This window comes from Cherax quadricarinatus, chromosome 42 (genome assembly GCF_038502225.1).
Source record: "Cherax quadricarinatus isolate ZL_2023a chromosome 42, ASM3850222v1, whole genome shotgun sequence".
Classification (NCBI taxonomy): Eukaryota; Metazoa; Arthropoda; class Malacostraca; order Decapoda; family Parastacidae; genus Cherax; species Cherax quadricarinatus.
In genome coordinates this window covers 4,736,216-4,761,034 of record NC_091333.1, presented here as the reverse complement: position 1 = coordinate 4,761,034, position 24,819 = coordinate 4,736,216, and the positions used below count along the sequence as shown (strand labels likewise).

The window sequence follows — 24,819 nt, the reverse complement described above, 5'->3', positions numbered from 1 at the left end:
TAAAGTCGGTACCTGACCAGCCGGGCTGTGGCTCATACTTTTGATTGCGTGCAGCCAGCAGTAACAGCCTGGTTGATCAGGCTCTGATCCACCAGGAGGCCTGGTCACAGACTGGGCTGCGGGGTCGTTGACCCCCGGAACTCTCTCCAGGTAAACTCCAGGTAAGCTTCTCTCTTCTATGTGTGGGTTATTTGTGGAAGCAGTGTAAGTTTATTTAGGTACAGGTTCACACAAGTAAAATTATCATACATAATAACAAATGTGTAAATTACCTAGGAAAACCCAATAAAAAGTTAGTTAAAGTGACTTGTTTCTCTGTCTCCATTACCATAGTCACCCTGACATGAGAAGCCCGGTCAGTACAGTCTATGGCATCAACAAAAGGCACAATCCCTTTACCACAAAAATGGATCGTCTTTTAGAGGAAGTTAGTCTAATTTTTGCATACAAAACTGTAATTTTAAATACCTAAATTTGGTTAAGAACTGTCTTGCTCTTCACTCAACACTTTCAAGGATAAAAACACCTCAATTGTGGTGCCTTTGTGCAACTGGGGCCTATCCTTTTCTTCCTTGGATCAAGACCAATTGCCTCCCATTTCTTATAGGCTGTCCATCCCCTACAGGTTCAGCACCTCCCCTTGCTTATAATAATGATGATGACAATATTATAAATAATTTCTGTATAAGGGTACATAATACAAATACAAATCATCAAAATATTTATTTCAGACTACGTACAAGATACCAATTATGAGCAATCATAGACAAAGAATTGCAGTGGACTAACTTTCATGTAAGTGCAAAGGCAAAATCACCTCCATTTTGAAAATAATGAAAAAATTATTCTGTCTATATTATGTAGTACTTACAGTACCATTTTTTTTTTCCAAGAATATCACAAAGAGGTGCTTTCATCTGTTTAAAAGAAAAAATATACATACATATCAATACATACATACCCACACACACATTTGTAAACACACATTCTATTTGTGAGATAAAAAATTAAGAAATTTTACACACATCAATTGCTGTCAACAGCCTAACACTGAAATTGTTCAAATATCTATTCTAATTAAAACGTTTGCAAACTACTAGAGAAGAGTGCAAAAATAAAGAAAAGTCAACACTTGTACACAGTACTACTGAAAAACAATGTGCTCACTCCTAATAACCATAAATACCACAAAATACTTCAAGAAATAATTTATTTTTATTATTATTATGCACCAATATTTGTGACCAAGATTGTCAAAATATATTTGTACTGTAATGTCAAAAGAACTTTTCTCATAAAACTTTCCAAAAGCAAATTCAAGTTACAAAAATTACAAATTAGATACAGTAAAACTTGTCATATCCGACTTTTAATTAACCACCAACTTCTAATAAATATCCTTATCAGTTTTCCCTGATTGGTAACAACCATTAAAAATTAAGCAAAGAAAAATTAACCACTGGTGAGAGGTATTGATTTTTAAAAAGCTGAATAATAATCATTATCATTAATAAAAAAAATCTGATTTATATTCTGAATTCTTTTAACCCTTAAACGGTCCAAACGTATATATACGTTTTTTCAACATCTGAAAGTATGTAAAAAAATGTAGATCTTTTTTGTTTTACATTTGAAAACGTGTAAAAAAAACTTTTATCTACATTTTTTTTTGTTATATTTGAAAATATGTAAAAAAAGTAGATCTACTTTTGTAGCACTACGAATTTGAACGTCGAACTGTTTGGACCGTTTTAAGGGTTAAATGCTTTCAGCAATTTTATGCATTTGCAGTTCTTAAGAGATATGTGTGCTGTCCATAGGAACCAAGCCACACTGGCCTTACACAGCCAGGTGGTTGCTTACAATATCTCCAGCTAGCATCCCAACTAGTATCACTATGATTTAGTGAGTGGTTCTGAGGCAGTATGTACCAAGCATAAACTAGCACTACTAGATGTAGAAGAATGGGGAGAACTGCCCTCAGTCAAAAATTGTTACACCATTTAAAGGTCCCATATATGAAGAAAACTTACAATTAGGTAAGACAAAACTGACAAATGACTGAATGTGATTTTTCCATAGCAAAATTTACTGACAACAATCTCATTGTTAGGTAAATGGACGCAGATGCAACTAATATGACATTTTATTGTGGCAATGTTTTGATCCTGGAGAGTGAAAGGTTCCAACAATAAAATGTCACTTGTGTCTAGTTTTAAGTGGTGTGTAAGCATCAGGATTAGTCTGCCTGAAATGCTGATGTATGCTAATGACTTTCTTTCTGTATAGCAATATGTTATTACATATAAACTGCACAGAGTAAAACAAATGAAGTTAAATCAAGTTTATAAAATTGCTCACAAACAGTGTCCAGAATATCTTGCTGCCAATTTTGTCAAGCCTGGGAACCAAAGCAATCATAGTACTAAGGGGAGAGAGCACAACTTTGTAGTACCCACAGTCAGTGGCCAGGCTTCAAACACCTTTTATTGTACAGCAATAAAGGAATGGAACAAACTGCCTGCACATCTCAAAGCCAGTCATAGCATGAACCAGTTCAAGAGTCAAAAGGTGCCTAATGAATGTAGCAACAGAAAGGGAGAATGTTTTTTTATTTTTTTTTTTTAGCTAACACACATGTAAATATAAATAACTCATTTTACCTTATTCACAGTAAATCTCCTTTATAGTATAATAATAAGATATTATCTCCTTTATAGTATTATAATAAGTCACTTTGCCTGACTTTTTTGGGTTATCCTAGGTTCTTTACACATATGCTGCTATATAAGATAATCTATGTAACTGTATTTGTATATACCTGAATAAACGTACTTACTAGTTGCATCTGAGTCCACTTACCTAACATTTTGTTGGTAATTATACCATTATTACTAGCAATCTCACTGACATTTGCTCCTTTCAGCTGAGGTGCCTTGAGGTTACTGATCCTGGTAACTGGAGCTACCCTCCCTTTCTATGGATCAAACCTAATTGTCTCCCATTCCCCAGGCACTATATAACACTATGGCTTTAGCACATCCCCATGGACTCTGGTAAGAAAAGTTTTCTAAGTTAAATGTTGTTTCATATCAATCTGAAAGGGATTCATTGAACAGGTTGATCTATATAGACAGTTTTATAAAAAAAAAAAAAAAAAAAAAAAAAAAAAATTACCAGTAATGCTGTAGGATACAGTGAACAAATACTGAACGATAATATAGGGATGAGACAATAGCAATTTTTTTTGCCAATACTAATACAGATACAGTGGACCCCCGCATAGCGAACTTAATCCGTGCAAGAGGGCTGGTCGTTATGCGAAATGTTCGCTATGCGAATTAATTTTCCCCATAAGAAATAATGGAAATAAAATTAATCCGTGCAAGACACCCAAAAGTATGAAAAAAAAATTTTTTTACCACAAAAAAATGTTAATTTTAGTACACACAAACTGAAAAAGGCATGCACAATTACATGACACTTACTTTTATTGAAGATCTGGTGATGATTGATGGGATGGGAGGAGGGGAGAGAGAGTGTTAGTGTTTAGAAGGGGAATCCCCTTCCATTAACACTTGAGGAGGCAAGTCCTTTTCCGGGGTTACTTCCCTTCTTCTTTTAATGCCACTAGGACCAGCTTGAGAGTCACTGGACTTCTTTCTGTCCATAGAGCTCTGTACCTCCCGTTCCTTTACGATTTGTCTAAAATGGGCCATAACATTGTCATTGAAATAGTCACCAGCACGCCTTGCAACAGCTGTGTCAGGGTGATTTTCATCCATAAAGGTTTGCAGTTCAACCCACTGTGCACACATTTCCTTAATTTTTGAAGTAGGCACAATGGATTCCACAACTGGCATAGGCTTCTCAGGGTTAGCCCCAAACCCTTCAAAATCTTTCTTAATTTCCATACTAATTCTCACCCTTTTTACCACAGGGTTGGCACTAGAAGCTTTCTTGGGGCCCATGGTCACTTATTTTCAACAAACAGAACCGAAAACACTGTAATAATACGAAATATTCCGAGTGTATGCTTGAATGTTACCGCGGAGGCTAGCTGGTAAACAATGGGACAGGCGGCACATGTGAGGCTGGCCGAGGCCGCACATTGGACGCGTCTCGGACGAAGTTCGCTGAGCGGGTTTTTGTCTACTATGCGGGGCAAAATTTCAGCGAACAAAGCGTTCGCTATGCGGATTGTTCGCTATGCGATGCGTTCGCTATGCGGGGGTCCACTGTACTTAGTTTTAGGCTGATACTGATCCTGATACGATCAAATTTAGTCAATACCCACTGACACCGATATCAAAACTAGCTGATACCCACTACTATCAAACAAGACGATACCCGATACTATAAAAATTAGCTGATACCAATACTTTGGCACATCCTTTCCATAATACATGGATTACACCATTTTATAAATTAAGCAATATTTAAAAACAAATGTTATATAGTATGACAGTACCTTGTGAAAAAATTTCTGGTACTGCAGTTTAATACAGTTAACCACATCTGATAGGGTTTCAGTCCCATTATAAAAGGATATAAAAAGTTTCACTGTAATGCATATTATAATGTTAAAATCAATCACCTGTGTATTTATGACAAAAAAAAAAATCAGCAGCATTCATTCAATAAAGTATGAAAAAAATTCAGTCATAAATAGTTAATTATCTACTGATAAACTTGTTCCTTTCCAAACACTCGTGTACCTTCTAAAATTCTGTATTTCATGTCACTTTATTATGCACTAGAATATGGCAGTTCAACGGTAGATCTAGAAAGCACGATGCCAAACCTCAGCCTTTCATGCTCTTAGCGAATATAAGGCACATTTATGTATGGAATAGTTTGCTTTTCATTACACAACCACATTTAAAGAACTCGATGTCAAAGTAACACAAATCATACACGTGTATGTCTCACATATCATGTGACAAGGAATAATACTGAAGAAAGAACTATAATAATTACAGTACTCTATAAATTCCAAAAGCCAAGAACAATTAATTGCCACACAATAATATCACATGTTAACAATAAACATGATACAAACTAGAGTAACCATTTTAGCAATGTATAAGAACAAACTGAAATATCACACTACAGTGAGTGTAACAATACCAGAGTTTTCAGCATCGTTAATATCAGTGGTACAGCGGTAACATATATGCTTCACAGTGGGTCCCACTTAATTAATTTTAATAAGGTATACATTATATATTTGAGTAACACTGTTAATCTCCATTAAAAGCAATTAGACCTACCAAGACATTTTTTTATGTAAAAATTAACAGTTTTACATAGGTAACATCACTGACTTACACACTTATTCCACAAAAAAATGCAAAAATATCTTAATAGCACATTTTAGATATTGTTTCCGACTGATTATAATTCTCACCATACGTTCAATTTGTAAAGTTTGGCAATGATGTTTGTAAAACATCTGAATTTCAGTATGTAATTTCAAAATCAATTCTAGAATCACATCCTAATGTAGCTCTAAGACATTTTTATACATGTAGTCATTTCAAACATAAAAACAAATCATTGAATGTTATGTAACACTATATTATACTGTATATCGAGGGTAACTGCAGAAAAGAGACCAGAGGATAAAAGTTTCATTGAAACAGTTAAGGAAAAACATCTTTAAATAACTATTATACCAATCCTGACCCCTGAAACCTACTTACAGAATAAAAGTAATAGCACAGGCCGAGTGTGAAAACATGAGAGATTCGGTAACCTGGATAAAGACTTTCAAAACACAAGATCAGATGGGCAGCCCATTCTTGAGTATGAAGCACCTGTATGGAACCCTCACTTAATAAATCACAGGGTAAACTTCTTTGAAAGTCCAAAGCAATGCATCAAGTCTGATGCTTCAGTAGAAGAAACTGAGCAATGAAGAAAGAATGCAAATACGATTATCAATACTTTAAAGCACTGTCAGAGTAGACAAGGACAGGCTCTGTACCTGGGATGTAATAAGACAACATGAATGGAAATTACACACCCAAATGTATCACAGGATTATTCAAAAGCACTTCAGTGAAAGTCTCTCTTAACAAAATGATACTGAATAGCTCCGTGGTTCATTTAGGGCTATGATGAGCTGCACGATACCTAAAAAATATTACTAAAACACCAACTTACGTTGAAGCACTTTTGAATAATCCTGTGACACATTTGAGCATGTACTGTAATTTCCAGCCATGCCTTTATGTTATACCCCTAGTAAGGGGCATATCCAAGTCTACCCTTTGCCCAAAATACCGTTTGTCAAAATCAAATCCCAGACTAGCTTTCATTCTTAACTCTCACCTTGGTTTCCATTCTTGCAGAGACAACAAGCCAAGTTCTTTCTTATTTTTATTATTATATTCATGATTATTATTATAATAAAAAAGAAGCGCTAAACCACAAGGGCTATACAGCATTATATTCATGAGGAAGTGATAAATCAACACAAGTCACACAGCACCTGGGAAATGGGAGCTAATCAAGTTTGAATGGAGGAAGGGAAGAGTAGATCTAACTCCTTGAAATCAAGATAATTATTGTGATAAAAAGCACAATAATTATGTTGAAGTGGAAGGTTAGTACAAATGCAAATTGGGAGTCATAGTTGATACAATATATTAGTTTTGTTATAAAAGTAAGAACATCTGTACTGAAAGTAAAACTTTTGGAGGATAGTTACAACATTAGGGCACTCATGGAGATGCTGAAAATAAAATCTACAGGCTCTAAGACAGTAAGTACAGTCAATTAAGAGAGACCTTCTTCAGCATCAAGGTATCCCTCCTTAATAGGCTAGTACTCTAATGCTTTCTTCAAACCTTATTCCTTTCAAATCAGGCAACAGTTTATGTGCACTTCTTTGGACATCATCACTTTCTTTTACTAGTTAAGGGATCTATTCAGGCATTGCATAATGAATAATGGGTCACACTCACACACAATTCAGAAACCATGCTTTCCATCTAAACAATTCAGATTTATCTCTCTCTCTCTCTCTCTCAATCAACTGATTTTGCTCACTATTATTCTGATACACTGTATTTACAAAAAATTCTAAACTCATGTGTGATCTTCCTCCATCTCAATGATCCCTCTTCTGCTTTTTGAATTATACCTTCTTCAGTCCTAAGTATCTGAATACACTGCACTTTCATCATTACACATTTCTACTTCTCCCTTGTTGCAACATAAAATCAAATTGCAATCAAAACTAAGCACTAAACCCACAAGTCATACAGGTTGGAGCATACAAAGACTTGTTCACACCAACAGAAAATCAGAAATGTATTTCTTTTTTTGCACCCAATGAAAAACTTCATACTGTCAACAGATTTCTTAACAATCTTTCAACTTTCTTTCCCTCACATAGTCTTGATTTACCTTATACTTTAAAACCCAATTTTCTGACACATTCACTCCCAAATATCTACTGCAAATATATTCTCTCCAATCCAGGGAGGTTCTTTAATGCTGGTTAGGGGATTCTGATTCAAGGAATTGGACTTAGTCTTCCTTTTTCTAAGACTGAATGTGATTGCTTCACATTCCTCAAGCACTGTATAACCCCTACAAGTTTAGTGCTTCCCCTAAATATAATAATAATAATAATAATAATAATAATAAAATTATTTACTTCCATATTCTTTCCTTTCACTCTGACCCTTTTTTTTATTCTTTTAATTATTGACCTGCATATGTGATTCTAGCCTTCACTTCACATTCATATGGCATCAGGACTAAGTTAGCAACCTTCTTCCTACTGATCACTTTACAAGGCTTCAGTCAGGTGAGGTACATGGAATGAGCATAAAACCCATGTCGATCATTGAGCAGCATCTTGATGGCTTGATTCTCCTCCTAATAATACGTGGATGTCATTGAGTACATGAAGTGGCGGAGGCTTGATCCTCGGTTTGCTATAGCAAGACTAAGACAAGAATAAATAGGAAAATCATCTGCCTGGCACTTAGCAGATGGAGAATCGAGCCTCCACCGTGTCTTGTGCTGAATGACTCGCATGGGGTTAGTGCTTAACATTAAAATATTAAATCTGACCTCCAATCTTTAAGCAATACAGCATTTATTTCATGACTTTGCTCTTCCTTGTATTCATTTCATACCTATTCCTAGACACTAACTACTCCAGCAGCTCCTACACACACACTGCTGAATCTCTTCAAAGCAATTTCCTTGTATTATTATTATTATAATCAAAAAGAAGTGCTAAGCCACAAGGGCTATACAGCGCTGCAGGGTAGGGAAGGAAGCGAGGGTATGGGCGGCAGAAGGGGGAAAATTTCCTTGTAAATCACAAATGTAACATCTCCCAGATAACCCCTGTGCATACCCAGCACTGACTGTGGTATGTTTTTCATAATTTTTGCATTATAAAAACTTTGATGCACTGATCAAGTTTTTTTTATTGCTATTTTCACCTAATCATTCCATCAATTACTGTTCTTCCACCCTGCACCTACCTTCCTATAACAAAACTTAAACTGCACTCTATTATTATTGTATCCACAAAAAAAAAAAAGCAATAAACCCGTATACTACACAGCAACACTGCACACTTGAAGGCACACTACATGTTTTCACCATGCTTCTTGGTCACTCTCACCAGTCTACCTTTCTTTTGCCAACTGCTCTATAATACTAACACTACATATAGCATAAATTTGGAAATACATATAGTATACACATTTGTAAGAGCATAATTATGCAGAACACATTGTAATAGTGTTAGACAGGAACGAGTGGAGGCTAGTGGTTTTTTTATGATTTGATGTGCTGTTGGAGTATGAACAAGGTAACATTTATAAGAGGATTTAGGGAAACCAGTTAGTTGGACTTGAGTCCTGAAAGAGGAGTGTAGTTGCAGTTTGAAGGGTCATCTGAACTGCCATGTCAGCACCCTTCTGGCAAGACAGAGATTGAATGACTGACAGCTAAAGTTATTTTATTCTTTGTCAGGTCACCCTATTGGGTGGGAGATATCCAGTGCTAAAAAAAAGAAGTATAAAAGATACTGCATGGGGCAAGTTGTAACTGTTAGGAAGTTATTTCTTACATAGTGGAACTATTCACCTTGCATTCCTCCTTTCCCTTATTCTTACTTGAGATACTAGTAAAGTGAAAAGCAGAGGCCTACCCTTTAACCTTGTGTCCACTACTCCTGGTGACCCTTTTTGTTGTACTTTGCAATACCCTTGCATGATTTTTGAGTTTTTCTTCTTGATACACATATTGCCTCTTACCAGACCTCTTTCTGAACATAACTTAGTGTTTCCTGTTGTTATCTACAATAGGCATATTTAGCAATCCTCCAATACTTTCCAGAATCATTTAAATTATTTGTTCCAATGGTATAACTTCATTTGTGTACAAGAATATTCCCATTCCATAACTTACTATTTAAAAGAATTTATTGATACAGTAAACCAAAATCAATATCAATTAAAAACATGAACACAAATACATATTAAAATATATAAATACTGTAAGAACAAACAGTGGAATCATATTAAAATCTGCATTAACCAGCCTGCTGTATATACTATGCAGAAAAATCTTAAATACAAATAAATTATAGCAAGATGCGTCTCCACTGAGCACCAATGCACCTGTTCAACATAAAAAGTTAGTAAATAAACAATACAACCACAATTTAAAAGTTTAGTAGTATAAATCATTGAATGCAAATTAAAAGACTACCATCAGCAAGTAAGAGGACAAACAAAACCAACTGAGCTTTGGATAATAAATATATAAAGAAATCAAATGATTCTTTATGAAAAGCTTCTCGAAGAACTTCTTTATATTGAACCAAGATTATTTGTCATGAATATTTCAATGTAACTGCAATACTTACCTTACAGTACAAAAGGACGGCTAAAGAAAAACAATGAAAAACTGATCTACAGTGTTAAACTGTCTATAAAGTAATTCCTGATTATGTAGCAAAGTAAAAAAATATTACATTACTATTAGTCACAAAAAAGTGTCAAACCCATAAAGCAAAGAATGAAAATTTAAATTATGAGAATAGCTTTGCCATACAGTACTTCCATTATGCTATTTCATAATGGAATACATGTGCATTTTATTCAAAATATGTATATAGACAACACCTGAAACATTACAATTTAAGCACAAAATCAGAGGATTTCTAATTTTCCCTCATTAAAATTTGTTAAACTCTGTCATATGAAGGCACTGGTATGAGTAAGCTCTTCTCACATTTTAAACAATACACTTCTCCTGTTTTTGCTGTTTCCATTAGAGAGCATTATTGGCCATTTAAAAGCTCCATAACTACAAACTATTAAGAGAGAATCATGAGAAATCCTTTAGCAAATGTTTTAACACTTGCACATGGGTCTTTGCACTAGAAATAATGAGATATAGTAATTTAGAGTTTGCCAAAGAGCTTTAATAAACCACTCTGCTCTAAATGAACAAGAGTACAAATATACAACAGATATTAAGACAAAGTTTTCTTATTAACTCTATAACTTGTAGGATGAGTGTAACATTATTATATTTTTTTTCATAGGCAATTTCCAACATCCGATTTGTTGCTCCCAAAACTCTTTAATCTTTAATTCTTTCAATATAAACAGACATTTGATGAACAACCATAGTTTTCTGTTTCCTGCTCTTAAGAAAGTCCACCAATAAAAGCGTATTTAAAAAATCTGGCTAGTTGTTATTTTATGCATGAAATTCGTAGAATAAATCTTCCATCACTAAAGTGAGATGCAGAATTTTAGCTGCTTTACATACAAGAGATTTAAATAATAATCAGCTATTCTAAATAATTACTATTAATACATAAATATATATTGGGGTTTAAAGCAGATATTAAGCAAGCAACCCATCAACATTTTATCAATAATGAAGTGCAAAATGTTTTATTCTGCCTTTGATACCAGAAATGGTTAAAAGGTTTGGAACTTCTTCAGTACATTTAAAAAATGATTCTAAGACCACTTAAACCAAGTGGAAAGATAACTTGTTTTCTCTGGTGTGACAGGAGAATTGGAGTTTGTACCAAGAGATGAAGATGAGTTTTCTTTCTTTAGCAATTCTTTTCTTTTAGAGATGCTTGGATCTTTGTCTTCAGTTTCTTCCTCATCTTCCTCTTTCTTCAAGTTATCAGGCTCTGCACTCCCTATACCTGCAGACTAAATGAATGGAAATGTTACAGGAGGATGTCCATATGTGCAAGAGATCAAGAAACCACTCACATGTATTTGTAAATGTAATAAAAATACTGTTCAATGAGGAAAATACATATAAAATACAGACAGATTGAGCAAGTTTCTAACTTCCATCTGCACAATATTAAGTGAATGATCAGCCTTACATAACAGCTGACAAGAGTACAACAATTTCGTACCTGTTGAGCAGAGCGAATCTTTTCATTAGTTTCTTTCTGCATTCCACATTCATAGTCTCTGACATCTTGTATGGTCATGCCATACCAGTCATCTATCCATGCAAATGCCTGTCTGTGACCAACAAGTAAAATGCTTCGAATGGCCTGAAATTCATACGGAATACAAAACTGTAATATAAAACAGTGTCGAGTATGTGACAAAGTTATAAGTGAACAGATATAAGAGGGTATGTTAATTTACAGTCCTATGATGACTTAAAAACCATGTAACCTATATTAACCGCCTATTGACCTCGATGCCTTTTTTTAAAACTGGGAACAGCACTATATTATTTTCTTTAAGAAAGCTACTGCAGCCTCCTATAATTATTTTTGTCTCCCATGTTAAAGAAGGCATTACACATATAGCAAGGAAAATATCCATAAGCCATTTCCAAAACATTTCACATTACTACACCCTCATTACCATAAATTTATAATTTCTCTACTGTTTTAAGCCTATCTATGTTTTTTATGTTGTTCTCCATTTCCAACTTGCCACAAAAATTGGAAAGTTCCATCACAAAACATAGGCTACCTTACCAACTGTGTCACAGTGACAAAGATATAGTGTACATCACTTTAGTTACTGAATTTACTTGTAACATTTTCAAACTATCTGACAGGACAAGAAACATAAAAACCATCCACTTACTCTTTGGGCAAATTCTTCAATTTTAGTTTGAAGTCCAAATACTTGAAATGAAACATCAACAAGCTTATAAGAACACATGATGATATCTGAACAATCACGCCATCCTTGTTTCAAAGGGCCACGGCCAGTTTTCTTTGACTTGAAGGCAGAAAGGTCCTGCAATTCATAAATATAATAAAGTTAGGGGATTACAGATGAGAATACAATTTTCATCACAACTAGTCTACAATCAAGCTACTGTAGTTTTAGTATTAGTGGCAGTGGCAGTGATGGTGCAACAGTGATGAGGGTGGCAATAAGAAAGTAGTAGTACATTTGAAAAAAAATGGGCAGTGAGTGGAGTCTTAATAAACAAATAGTAGGTGCAAAAGTAATAGTGGAGGCAGTCTATAAAAACAAGACAACAGAAAAGCACTGCAGGAGAGCTAATGGCCTACAGGGGTAAGACAAAACCCCCCACAGGACATTGTGAAATTCTCCAAAGTTCCAAACACTCATGACCTGATCTTTATCATCTCCTCTCCTTACCCCCTTGCCTTTCCTATATTTTCATTACCTTTCCTGTTTTCTGCCTAGGTGGGTTCTGTCCTATGGGTGTTTTGTCCCATAGGGATTTTGTCCTACCTCCATGGGCCATTAGCTCTCTGTTCTTTTGTTTCTACAGATTACCTGGAATGTATGGAGACAAATGGTTTTTAATACTTGACGTGCTGTTGGAGTGTGAGCAAAGTAACATTTATGAAGGGGTTCAGGGAAACCGGCAGGCCGGACTTGAGTCCTGGAGATGGGAAGTGCAGTGCCTGCACTCTGAAGGAGGGGTGTTAATGTTGCAGTTTAAAAACTGTAGTGTAAAGCACCCTTCTGGCAAGACAGTGATGGAGTGAATGATGGTGAAAGTTTTTCTTTTTCGGGCCACCCTGCCTTGGTGGGAATCGGCCAGTGTGATAATAATAATAAAAAAAAAAGATTACCTTCACTGATACTGCTACTACTACTACTACCACCACCATTTCTTCTTCTAACACTCCACTGTCCCCATTTTCACTAATGCTACTACTTTTTTTTACCACCTCTTATTACTGTAGCACTACTACTATCACCACCACTACCATTCTTACTACTGCATATTATTCCCACCTCCTGTCCTGTCCCCCTCTAGTATACATCCTGGATCCCTTCACTTTGTGCCTCTCTCTAACTAGTTAATGGTCCAAGTTGGACAGAAATGTCATCACAAGTTTCAGCCTCCTATGTGCGGGTTATTTATATATTGTTCCAGCCACGGCATTGTGCCTTTTAATTCTTTACTAATCTATTATTTTTAACCCTTTCAGGGTCCAGAGGCCAAATTTCAAAGTGCACACCAGGGTCCAAGAATTTTAAAAAAAAATTTGTTATTTTTTTCTTATGAAATGGTAGAGAATCTTTTTCTGAAGGTAATAAAACAAAAAGTACGAAATTTGATGGAAAATTGACAAAATTATGCTGTGTCAGCGATATTTACGAATCGGCGATTTTGCCGACTTTGACTCCCATTTTAGGCCAATTACATTATTCCAGTCGACCAAATTCTTAGCCATTTCACTAGTATTACTTCTATTCTATCGAATGAGCACAATAAATCGCCCAGTCAACTGTTTCAACTACAAAATAATGTGATCGGAAATTGGTAATTTGGCCAATTTAACACAAAGTTCAAAATATTCCAAATTCAAAATAGGGTCCAGAATAAACAATGCAGACATTCCTGGCACTAAACTAACATTTCCTCTGTTCATTAGTTATGTTTTGAGACTTTACAAATGAATTCCATTTTGATTTTTTATTCACATAATGAATTTTTATTCAAACCAAAAAAATAGAAGATTTACTGTTATGCAATATTGTAATAATTGTATAAATATCATCACCACATTTGTGAATGTATATTAGACCCACCAGCTGGAATGTATTAGACGAGTGAGGTCGTTTGTTTACTTTTGAACATCGACAAAAATTTAACATTTCCGCTACTTTGAGCTCAGTTTCAAGCCATTTCCAGTGCTAAAACCAATCAAAATAATCTCTATTTCTGTAATATATCTTCCATTCTATCAAAAGAGACCAAGAAATCACAAATACAACTATAAAACACATACGAAAAAACACTGCAAAGTCGCTGTTTTAATTGAAAATCACGGTCTCAGTTTTTTTTCTCATTATACACTGTGTGCTGCAGGATTTGTTTTATGTGGTGCACACATACCACATAGATGTATTCTTTCATATCTAGGCCCAAATTTACCACTCACAGCTTATCAGAGTAAGCTGAGCTCATGGCGTAGATCTACGGTTTGGACCCTGAACGTAAAGCCGTAGATCTACGGCACGGACCCTGAAAGGGTTAAAATAATTTCTATTTTCTCAACTGTATTTTATTTGATTATCATTTCAGCATAAACATAAGTCATTTCAATAAAACTGAATGATAAACAACGAACAATGACGGAGCAAGATTTTTCTTAAGATGCAAGTATTTCATTATTTTTTGTAGGTTATCATATTATTAACCATATGATGACATACAGCAGGCATGTGTGAGCATGTTGGATAGGAGTGAATGAAGATGAATGGTTTCTGGGACCTGATGAGCTGTTGGAGTGTGAGCAGGATAATATTTTGTGAAAAGATATAGGGAAACCAGTTAGCTGGACCTGAGTCCTGGAGGTGGGAAGTACAATGCCTGCATTGTAAAGAAGGGGTTTGGGATATTTGCTGTTTGGAGTGACATCTGAACTTTCATATCTGAGTACCTCTGCAAAGACAGTGATTATGGGTGAATGATCGTGAAAGTGTTTCATTCTTGGGTCACTCTTCCTCGGTGGAAAATTGTGAATCTTCCTTTCTTTCAACACACCAGCCGTATCCCACCGAGGCAGGGTGGCCCAAAAGGAAAAACGAAAGTTTCTCCTTTTACATTTAGTAATATATACAGGAGAAGGGGTTACTAGCCCCTTGCTCCCAGCATTTTAGTCGCCTCATACAACATCCGTGGGTTACGGAGGAAGAATTCTGTTCCACTTCCCCATGGAGGTAAGAGGAAATAAACAAGAGCAAGAACTAGAAAGAAAATAGAAGAAAACCCAGAGGTGTGTGTGTATATACATATCTTCTTTCTTTCAACACACCGGCCGTATCCCACCGAGGCGGGGTGGCCCAAAAGAAAAAACAAAAGTTTCTCCTTTTACATTTAGTAATATATACAGGAGAAGGGGTTACTAGCCCCTTGCTCCCAGCATTTTAGTCACCTCTTACAACATGCGTGGCTTACAGAGGAAGAATTCTGTTCCACTTCCCCATGGAGGTAAGAGGAAATAAACAAGAACAAGAACTAGAAAGAAAATAGAAGAAAACCCAGAGGGGTGTGTGTGTGTGTGTGTGTGTGTGTGTGTGTGTGTGTGTGTGTGTGTATATATATATATATATATATATATACATATACATATATATATACATATATATATATATGCATATACATATATATATACATATGTATACATATATACATATACATATATACACACATTTTTTTTTTTTTTTTTCAACAAGTCGGCCGTCTCCCACCGAGGCAGGGTGACCCAAAAAAAAAGAAAGAAAATCCCCAAAAAGAAAATACTTTCATCATCATTCAACACTTTCACCACACTCGCACATTATCACTGTTTTTGCAGAGGTGCTCAGAATACAACAGTCTAGAAGCATACACATATAAAGATACACAACATATCCCTCCAAACTGCCAATATCCCAAACCCCTCCTTTAAAGTGCAGGCATTGTACTTCCCATTTCCAGGACTCAAGTCCGACTATCTGAAAATAACCGGCTTGTTGAATCCCTTCACTAAATATTACCCTGCTCACACTCCAACAGATCGTCAGGTCCCAAGTATCATTCGTCTCCATTCACTCCTATCTAACACGCTCACGCACGCTTGCTGGAAGTCCAAGCCCCTCGCCCACAAAACCTCCTTTACCCCCTCTCTCCAACCCTTTCGAGGACGACCCCTACCCCTCCTTCCTTCCCCTATAGATTTATATGCTTTCCATGTCATTCTACTTTGATCCATTCTCTCTAAATGACCAAACCACATCAACAACCCCTCTTCTGCCCTCTGACCAATGCTTTTATTAACTCCACACCTTCTCCTAATTTCCACACTCCGAATTTTCTGCATAATATTTACACCACACATTGCCCTTAGACAGGACATCTCCACTGCCTCCAACCATCTCCTCGCTGCTGCATTTACCACCCAAGCTTCACATCCATATAAGAGTGTTGGTACCACTATACTTTCATACATTCCCTTCTTTGCCTCCATAGATAGCATTTTTTGACTCCATGTACACCTCAACGCACCACTCACCTTTTTTCCCTCATCAATTCTATGATTAACCTCATCCTTCATAAATCCATCCGCCAACACGTCAGCTCCCAAGTATCTGAAAACATTCACTTCTTCCATATTCCTCCCCAATTTGATATCCAATTTTTCTTTATCTAAATCATTTGATACCCTCATCACCTTACTCTTTTCTATGTTCACTTTCAACTTTCTACCTTTACACACATTCCCAAACTCATCCACTAACCTTTGCAATTTTTCTTTAGAATCTCCTATAAGCACAGTATCATCAGCAAAAAGTAACTGTGTCAATTCCCATTTTGAATTTGATTCCCCATAATTTAATCCCACCCTTCTCCCGAACACCCTAGCATTTACTTCTTTTACAACCTCATCTATAAATATATTAAACAACCATGGTGACATTACACATCCCTGTCTAAGACCTACTTTTACCGGGAAGTATTCTCCCTCTCTTCTACACACCCTAACCTGAGCCTCACTATCCTCATAAAAACTCTTAACAGCATTTAGTAACTTACCACCTATTCCATATACTTGCAACATCTGCCACATTGCTCCTCTATCCACTCTATCACATGCCTTTTCTAAATCCATAAATGCAATAAAAACTTCCCTACCTTTATCTGAATACTGTTCACATATATGCTTCAATGTAAACACTTGATCTACACATCCCCTACCCACTCTGAAGCCTCCCTGCTCATCCGCAATCCTACATTCTGTCTTACCTCTAATTCTTTCAATTATAACCCTACCGTATACTTTTCCTGGTATACTCAGTAAACTTATTCCTCTATAATTTTTACAATCTCTTTTGTCCCCTTTCCCTTTATATAAAGGGATTATACATGCTCTCCGCCAATCCCTAGGTACCTTCCCCTCTTTCATACATTTATTAAACAAAAATACCAACCACTCCAACACTATATCCCCCCCTGCTTTTAACATTTCTGTCATGATCCCATCAGTTCCAGCTGCTTTACCCCCTTTCATTCTACGTAATGCCTCACGTACCTCCACCACACTTACATTCTGCTCTTCTTCACCCCTAAAAGATGGTATACCTCCCTGTATACCTGCTTGTACATGTATATGTAGTGTGACCTAAGTGCAAGTAGAAGTAGCAAGACGTACCTGAAATCTTGCATGTTTATGAGACAGACAAAAGACACCAGCAATCCTAACATCATGCAAAACAATTACAGGCTTTTGTTGTACACTCACTTGGCAGGACGGTAGTACCTCCCTGGGTGGTTGCTGTTTACCAACCTGCTACCTAGGAAAATTATGAATATCCTTCCTCATTAAGACATGTGCTACCCATGTGTTGATTTCATAGCTAAACATAAACCGATTATTATTTAAATTACTGTATTTAACAAAAAGTATAAACAGACAGACTCCTTATAACATGTCAATCACACATTGTAAACTTTGCAAATAAAAAAAAAACTGAATTTGAATGTCTCTTCAACAAGACTACCAGTCCACTAGTGTGAATTTTTTGGCCAAATTAGTCAGGAACTCTGCTAGGTATCTTATTTCCAGTTCTTTGATACTGTAAGGCTGATAGATTATTTTGTGTAAGAGGCAGCAGGTACCTGCCTGCAGATCTCTGTGGAGCTGCTGGACTGTTTGGCTCATTCACATAAGCAATGTCGAAACTACTTTCTCATCCGATGTGATGACTAATAAATTTTCTATTGCAGGAAGTATCATTCATGTAAAATTTAAAGTGTAAAATTCCAAATAAGAGACAGTGTATACACAACTTTTTTTGCTATACATTTAGTAGTAGTAGGTTGGTAGACAGCAACCACCCAGGGAGGTACTACCATCCTGCCAAGTGAGTGTAAAACAAAAGCCTGTAATTGTCTTACATGATGGTAGGATTGCTGGTGTCTTTTTTTCTGTCTCATAAACATGCAAGATTTCAGGTATGTCTTCCTACTTCTGCTTACACTTAGGTCACACTACACATACATGTACACACGTTTATGTATACACACTCATCTGAGTTTTCTTTGATTTTATCTTAATAGTTCTTGTTCTTATTGCTTTTCCTTTCATATCCAAGGGGAAGTGGAATGAGAATGTGTGTTGTAAAAGTCAACTAAAATGCCAGGAAAAATGGGCTAGTAACCCCTTTTCCCGAATAGCCTGCTAAAAAGTACTTTCTTTTTTGGGGATTTTCTTTCTTTTTGGGTCACCCTGCCTCGGTGGGAGACAACCGACTTGTCAGAAAAAAAAATATGGTAAAATAAACAAACAAACCTCTTCTTTTTTGTAGTGCCTCTCATCAACTGGATCAGTAAGTATGTCCACATGGTCAACTATCCGCTGCTTCAACTCCTCTTCTTTTATATTGAGGCACTGAAACAGTGACTCAAAAATTTAATATTAAACTCACAAAGAATAAGAAGAAAAATATAAGTAAGATTAATAATAATGAATACCAGTAATAATAATAATAAGTAAAAAGCTTAAAAAAAAAAATCTGAAAAACACACCCTTGTGGAAGGCTATGGCTGACTAGTGTCCAAGCAAAAATGGCAAAAGGTGTGGGAGGAAGGAAGATAAGAATGGAGAAGATCACGACACTCCAATCACTTTAAACACAGGCACAGTTGTACATGTTCTTACACTACATTTACACTTATGTGACCACCAAGAACTGTTTAGGCAGAGAAGCAGCAAAAGAAAAGCAAAAAAAATTCTAGGAAGGAGGAGAAAGAAGTGAAGAATGGGGATTAGAAAACTAAGAGAGAAGGATGAGGTTAATGATTACTTTTGACTTGAGAATGTCCTTCTTTGAGATAATGAATAGTTCATGGCTTTTTCCTCAGATAAAAAGTCAAAAATAATTACACCCATGTTCCACCCTCTTATACTTCAGTTATCACTGGTAAAAGGAATTATACAAGATATGGATGACTATTTGTTGAGTATTAATCTACCTTACTAGGAAATTTAAAGTACAGAGCTAAATATTTCTTGCTAGAACTTTTCTTTTTTCACAAGACTGAAAATGGCACAGTATAAAAGTTATCAGTGTACATTTCCCTATTTAACATTGTTATGTGTAAGTTGTTTGAATCTGTATTACAAAGGTACACATCCATCCACAGGAACTTCGAAGAAGCTCTCTTTTTTTTTTTCCTTCTCTTTCACAATATATTTTGCATTTGATATGTACAGTTGCACACTGGATCAATAGAATAATTCCACATTTATCCTGTAAAAAATTATTTCACAACTGATCATCACTGCAAGAATGTGCAGAATACTTGACGTTTGCACTGTAAGGAAGAAGACGTTACATAATGTCTAGAAATATACAGAAACAGACCATAATTATTTGTTAATTTTAATATAAAGATAATGATCAGAGTTACAGCACAAAAAAGGAACCATAAAATTACTTACATTTTCTGAGGATCCATTATTATTTTCATATCGTGTGCGTATTTTGATATTAAACCGTGGAATAATGGAGCACTGCAAAAGGAATGACTACATATTAACAATAAATTAATATGCTAGTATTAATACTGGACTGTATTCATCAAGTCAATATTCAATACAACAAAATTCCTATATTGCAACATTTTGAAAGAAAGAGGATATTGTACAAGAAAGGGAATCTGAAGATCTGCATCCAAACAATGTTTTCAATATAACACTACCAAAATTTTATGCCAAATTTCATATTACAGCATGCTGTAATTTGTTTGGAAAATATGTCATCCCGCAGAACCTTTCCCTTCCATGCGGTAGTTACCCATTGTTTTTATAGGATGACCTAATCTCATTCTCGATATAAACAATCTCTATTAATATGCACCAGCAACCACAATTTATGACAATTTTTTTTTTACATAACCTTTTTCAGTTATATGTACTGTATTCTAATTATGTACACTTCACCACATACAATTATAATGTAAGCTGTAAAAACATTAATAATTTTTAAGAATTATAAGACCTAAAAAACTGATTTAGCTGGTTTTTTAAGTGTCAGGAGTGTAATCATTTTTTCTACATGTTCTTCAGTCCACTTAACATGATTCTGTGTAACATACCATTTAACCCTTAAACTGTCCAAACAGATCTACGTTCACATGTGTAGTGCTCCAAAAGTAGATCTACATTTTTTTTACATATTTTCAAAAAAAAAAAAAAAAAAAAATGCAGGTCAAAGTTTTTTTTACACGCTTTCAAATGTAAAAAAAAAAGATCTACTTTTTTTTACATACTTTCAAATGTTGAAAAAATGTAGATGTTTGGAGATCTACGTTTTTATGATCAACATCTTTTCATAAGGACAGTTTAACCCTTAAATGGTCCAAACGTATATATACGTTTTTTCAACATCTGAAAGTATGTAAAAAAATGTAGATCTTTTTTGTTTTACATTTAAAAACGTGTAAAAAAAACTTTTATTTACATTTTTTGTTACATTTGAAAATATGTTAAAAAAAGTAGATCTACTTTTGTAGCACTACGAATTTGAACGTTGATTTGTTTGGACCGTTTAAGGGTTAAGGGTTAAGGGAGTGCAACTACTGCCTTACTTGCAACTTTATTGTACTGTGCGGCCCGGTGGTCTGGTGGCTAAAGCTCCCGCTTCACACACGGAGGGCCCGGGTTCAATTCCCGGCGGGTGGAAATTCCGACACGTTTCCTTACACCTATTGTCCTGTTCACCTAGCAGCAAATAGGTACCTGGGTGTTAGTCGACTGGTGTGGGTCGCATCCTGGGGGACAAGATTAAGGACCCCAATGGAAATAAGTTAGACAGTCCTAGATGACGCACTGACTTTCTTGGGTTATCCTGGGTGGCTAACCCTCCGGGGTTAAAAATCCGAACGAAATCTTATCTCTTATCTTAACTCATGAAGAAATGTTCTTTCCTTTTTAAGTGATGCACAGAAACAAAGCAAATATTATCTCTGAAGATTTTTTTTTTTTTCCTTACAGGGTGGACTAGAAAGTCAGTGAAATTAATTGGTCAAATGACCAAAAGCTCCAATGAGGTCATCATAGGACTATGCCTTGCACCAAAGAAACTTACTTATTTCAAAAGATAAACAAGATACCAAAGCCAAGTGATTCCTTACTGTACAGTTCTGTTAAAAAAGAGGCCTGTGTAAAGTTTTTGAAACACAAAAATTTTGTAACATATTGCTGGTGCATGTTTTCTTTATAACATAAGGAACTCATAAATACAATGTCTTACATAAGGCACCTCTAAACTTGTTCACACCTTAAGTGTGCTCAACAAGGAAAATATTTGAAAAATTCTAAATGATGATATTGCTTTCATAAATTTTAAGCAGGCATGACTCTCTTGCTCACTCTTAACAAGAGTTTTAAACAACTTGGCTATTTTACATCTTTAAGCAAATTCTCATGAGAATTTTTTCTGGGTTAATTCTTCCCATGTTACACAATCTTTATAGTCCTGTGGTGCACTCTTATTGGCAGGCCTTAAAGCCTTGCCCTCAATCCTTTAGTCAATATAATAGAGTACCGGAACTGCGCTTCTTTTCGTACCACAGTGTCTTGAAGCAAACCCAAACTGTAATACACAAATAACTATACATGTAAAGAACAAACCATACCCCGGCTGGGGAAACGCGACGGTCTGGAGTTTTGAGGCTCTGTGACCGCGGGTTCAATCCCGGCCGGGGTATGGTTTGTTTGCAATCGTGTCATTACGATTTCGTGAGTCATGTAAAGAACAATATCTCACAATGAAAAAAATCATGTTCAGTACAGTAATTTTCTAGGAAAGAGCTAACTGTAATCTTCTAAAAGTTGTTTTGAATACTACCCCACCAGCAGGCCAATCAGAAATAGTAGATAATGTACTCACTGTATATTCTGTTGGGCCGCAACACGCCACATGCAAAAATAAATAAAAAAAATTATATGCATATGCTGTAAAAAAAAAATTCTCTTTATAAATGAAGTACACTCCAGAGCAAGGGTTTTCAAACAGCCCTTTTGCACAAGCTGGTGAGAGTGAGGAAAGATGAATTTACCATCTTTGTTCCACTATTTGTTTTAACTTTTCAATAAAAATGACTGGAAATATAGAGAAAAGTCTGGGTTGAGGATCTTTGAAATACATTTATAATATTTTAATGTGAATAATGAACATTAAAATGGTATAAAATACCGACAGATTGTTAGGTAAGACACATATGCAACAGTTAGGTATCTTTATTTCGAAACGTTTCGCCTACACAGTAGGCTTCTTCAGTCGAGTACAGAAAAGTTGATAGAAGCAGAAGATACTTGAAGACGATGTAATCAGTCCATCACCCTTAAAGTTTTGAGGTTGCATATGTGTCTTACCTAACAATGTGAATAATAAAATCTCAAATATTCAGAAACGTCTAGAAAGAACTGTCAACTCTATCAATATTTAATATGTGCTTTCACCATGCAGTCAGAGTAAAAAAACAGGAGTGTGTCTTTTCAGCACAAAGCTAATAATCAAACACTACATGGTCTGGTTTATTGTAGTTCTCTTAGCTTACATTTTTTTTTTACCACATCAACCATCTCGCCTAGACAGAGTGAACCCCAACATGGAAACACATTCACCATCATTTATTCAATACATGTTTTGCCAGATGTGTGTGAACATGAACAGTTTGAACAACCCTCATTCAGAATCCTTGTGCATAGTTCAGGAACTTGTACTTCTCATCTCCAGACTCAAAGCTAACTAACCAGTTTCCCTGAATCCCCTCATAATTATATTGTACTTTGCTCACACTCCAACAGTACATCAAACCCTAAAAATTACTAATTTACACTTACTCCAATCAAATATACCTATACAAGCATGCTGGACACTCAATCCTCTATCACTTAAAATCTTCTTCACCCCCTCCCTCTAACCCTTTGTGGAAAGACTGCTACTCCTCCTCCCCATAGTTATACATCCTCTCTGTCATTCTATTCTGTGCCATCCTTTCTAAATTGCCAAACCAGTGCAACAACCCCTTCTCCACTCTTGGAATTATACAGACTACAGACTTTTAATTTCAGTGCTACTAATTCTATAATATTCACAACACTCAGGGCTCCCAAACATGATATTACTGCCTCCAGCCTCCTCCTCACAAAAGTTATGATAGCAATAATGTTTATTAATTTGTTTAAATGTGTTTTGCTTTTCATACCCCAAAATTAAACAACAATAATGATGTCTTTTTATTTTTTTAAGCTAGGCTATAAGTATTAAAAATAAAGTATACAGATTTCTCAGTTTTCTTAAAAAATTTGGTGTTTAATGATGACTGTAATATAAAATCATAGTGAATAATTGCATAAAAGGTTTTATTTGGGTGTCCTGTATGTAGTGTCAACATCCATGTTAAAGAGAAAGTGAATCGTGCTTTTCTTGGATAAGGTTCAAGCAAATTACTTTTTAACAAAAGGATATTCCTTGGATTTCAGAAGTCTGAAAACCCTTGCTCTAGAGAATACAAGTACATGTACCCACTTACTGATATGGAAGAATTGCTTAAAATGTAATAATTTCACTAATAACTCTGAACATATAATAAAAAACTGTCAATGAATATCATGAAGTGTTCTCCTCTGTAATAATTTTCTTTGGATTACAAAAATAATTACCTTAATCTCATTTAGAATTACCTATTCATCATAGTTGAATTATTTTATCTATATTGTCACATTTCCTCAGGAAACTTCCCACTTTATTTTACTTCTTTAGCATTTAAACAAAATTCAAGTTACATACAATTTATTAACATCTTGAAATTATATTTAATTCTTAAATGTTCATTCTAATTTAGGGTTGTTATAACTGCCTACTTAAAATAAAAAAAAAGCCCATCTGTACCTGTTTCTGTATATGGATAGTAATTCCATGCTTTCTCTGTAAGATATATGAAGCGAGGAATATAAGACCGAATCCAAGGTGGTAGTTTCCTGCAAAACATAGAGTATTAGTGAATGAAGTTGAGTAAGAGAGCCAAAGTTATTATCTCCACCCTTTGTTAAGATATATGAATGTGACCAGGTTGGATCACAATAAGCACCATTTAGTAGGGAAGGCTTATATGACTTGCCTGTTGACTCACATGCTTATGAGAAAAAAAGAAAAATGCAATCCTGCCAGAGTGCAAAACATTTAACATACTTCTATTTCATACTCACATGACAGAAAAGTAATAATGTACCTCATCAAATGGTTTCTGTCTACCAACCTGCTTCATTCCCAGATTATTATTATT

The 24,819-nt window shown here is 35.4% G+C and overlaps 1 protein-coding gene across 1 annotated transcript in view; it reads right to left on the bottom strand.

The window, feature by feature from the left end:
• Positions 1–708: 708 nt before the first annotated feature.
• The window catches only part of rdgBbeta (cytoplasmic phosphatidylinositol transfer protein 1), a 29,960-nt gene continuing 5,849 nt past the window's right edge, over positions 709–24,819 (bottom strand). Inside the window, exons 3-9 of the mRNA XM_053786327.2 lie at positions 24,426–24,514; positions 22,419–22,426; positions 19,967–20,038; positions 18,815–18,913; positions 12,132–12,287; positions 11,438–11,581; positions 709–11,222 (exon numbers count right to left, since the gene is read on the bottom strand). Coding sequence (XP_053642302.1) covers positions 11,019–11,222; positions 11,438–11,581; positions 12,132–12,287; positions 18,815–18,913; positions 19,967–20,038; positions 22,419–22,426; positions 24,426–24,514 — 772 coding nt within the window. The 3' untranslated portion in view covers positions 709–11,018. The remainder of the gene's footprint in view (positions 11,223–11,437; positions 11,582–12,131; positions 12,288–18,814; positions 18,914–19,966; positions 20,039–22,418; positions 22,427–24,425; positions 24,515–24,819) is intronic.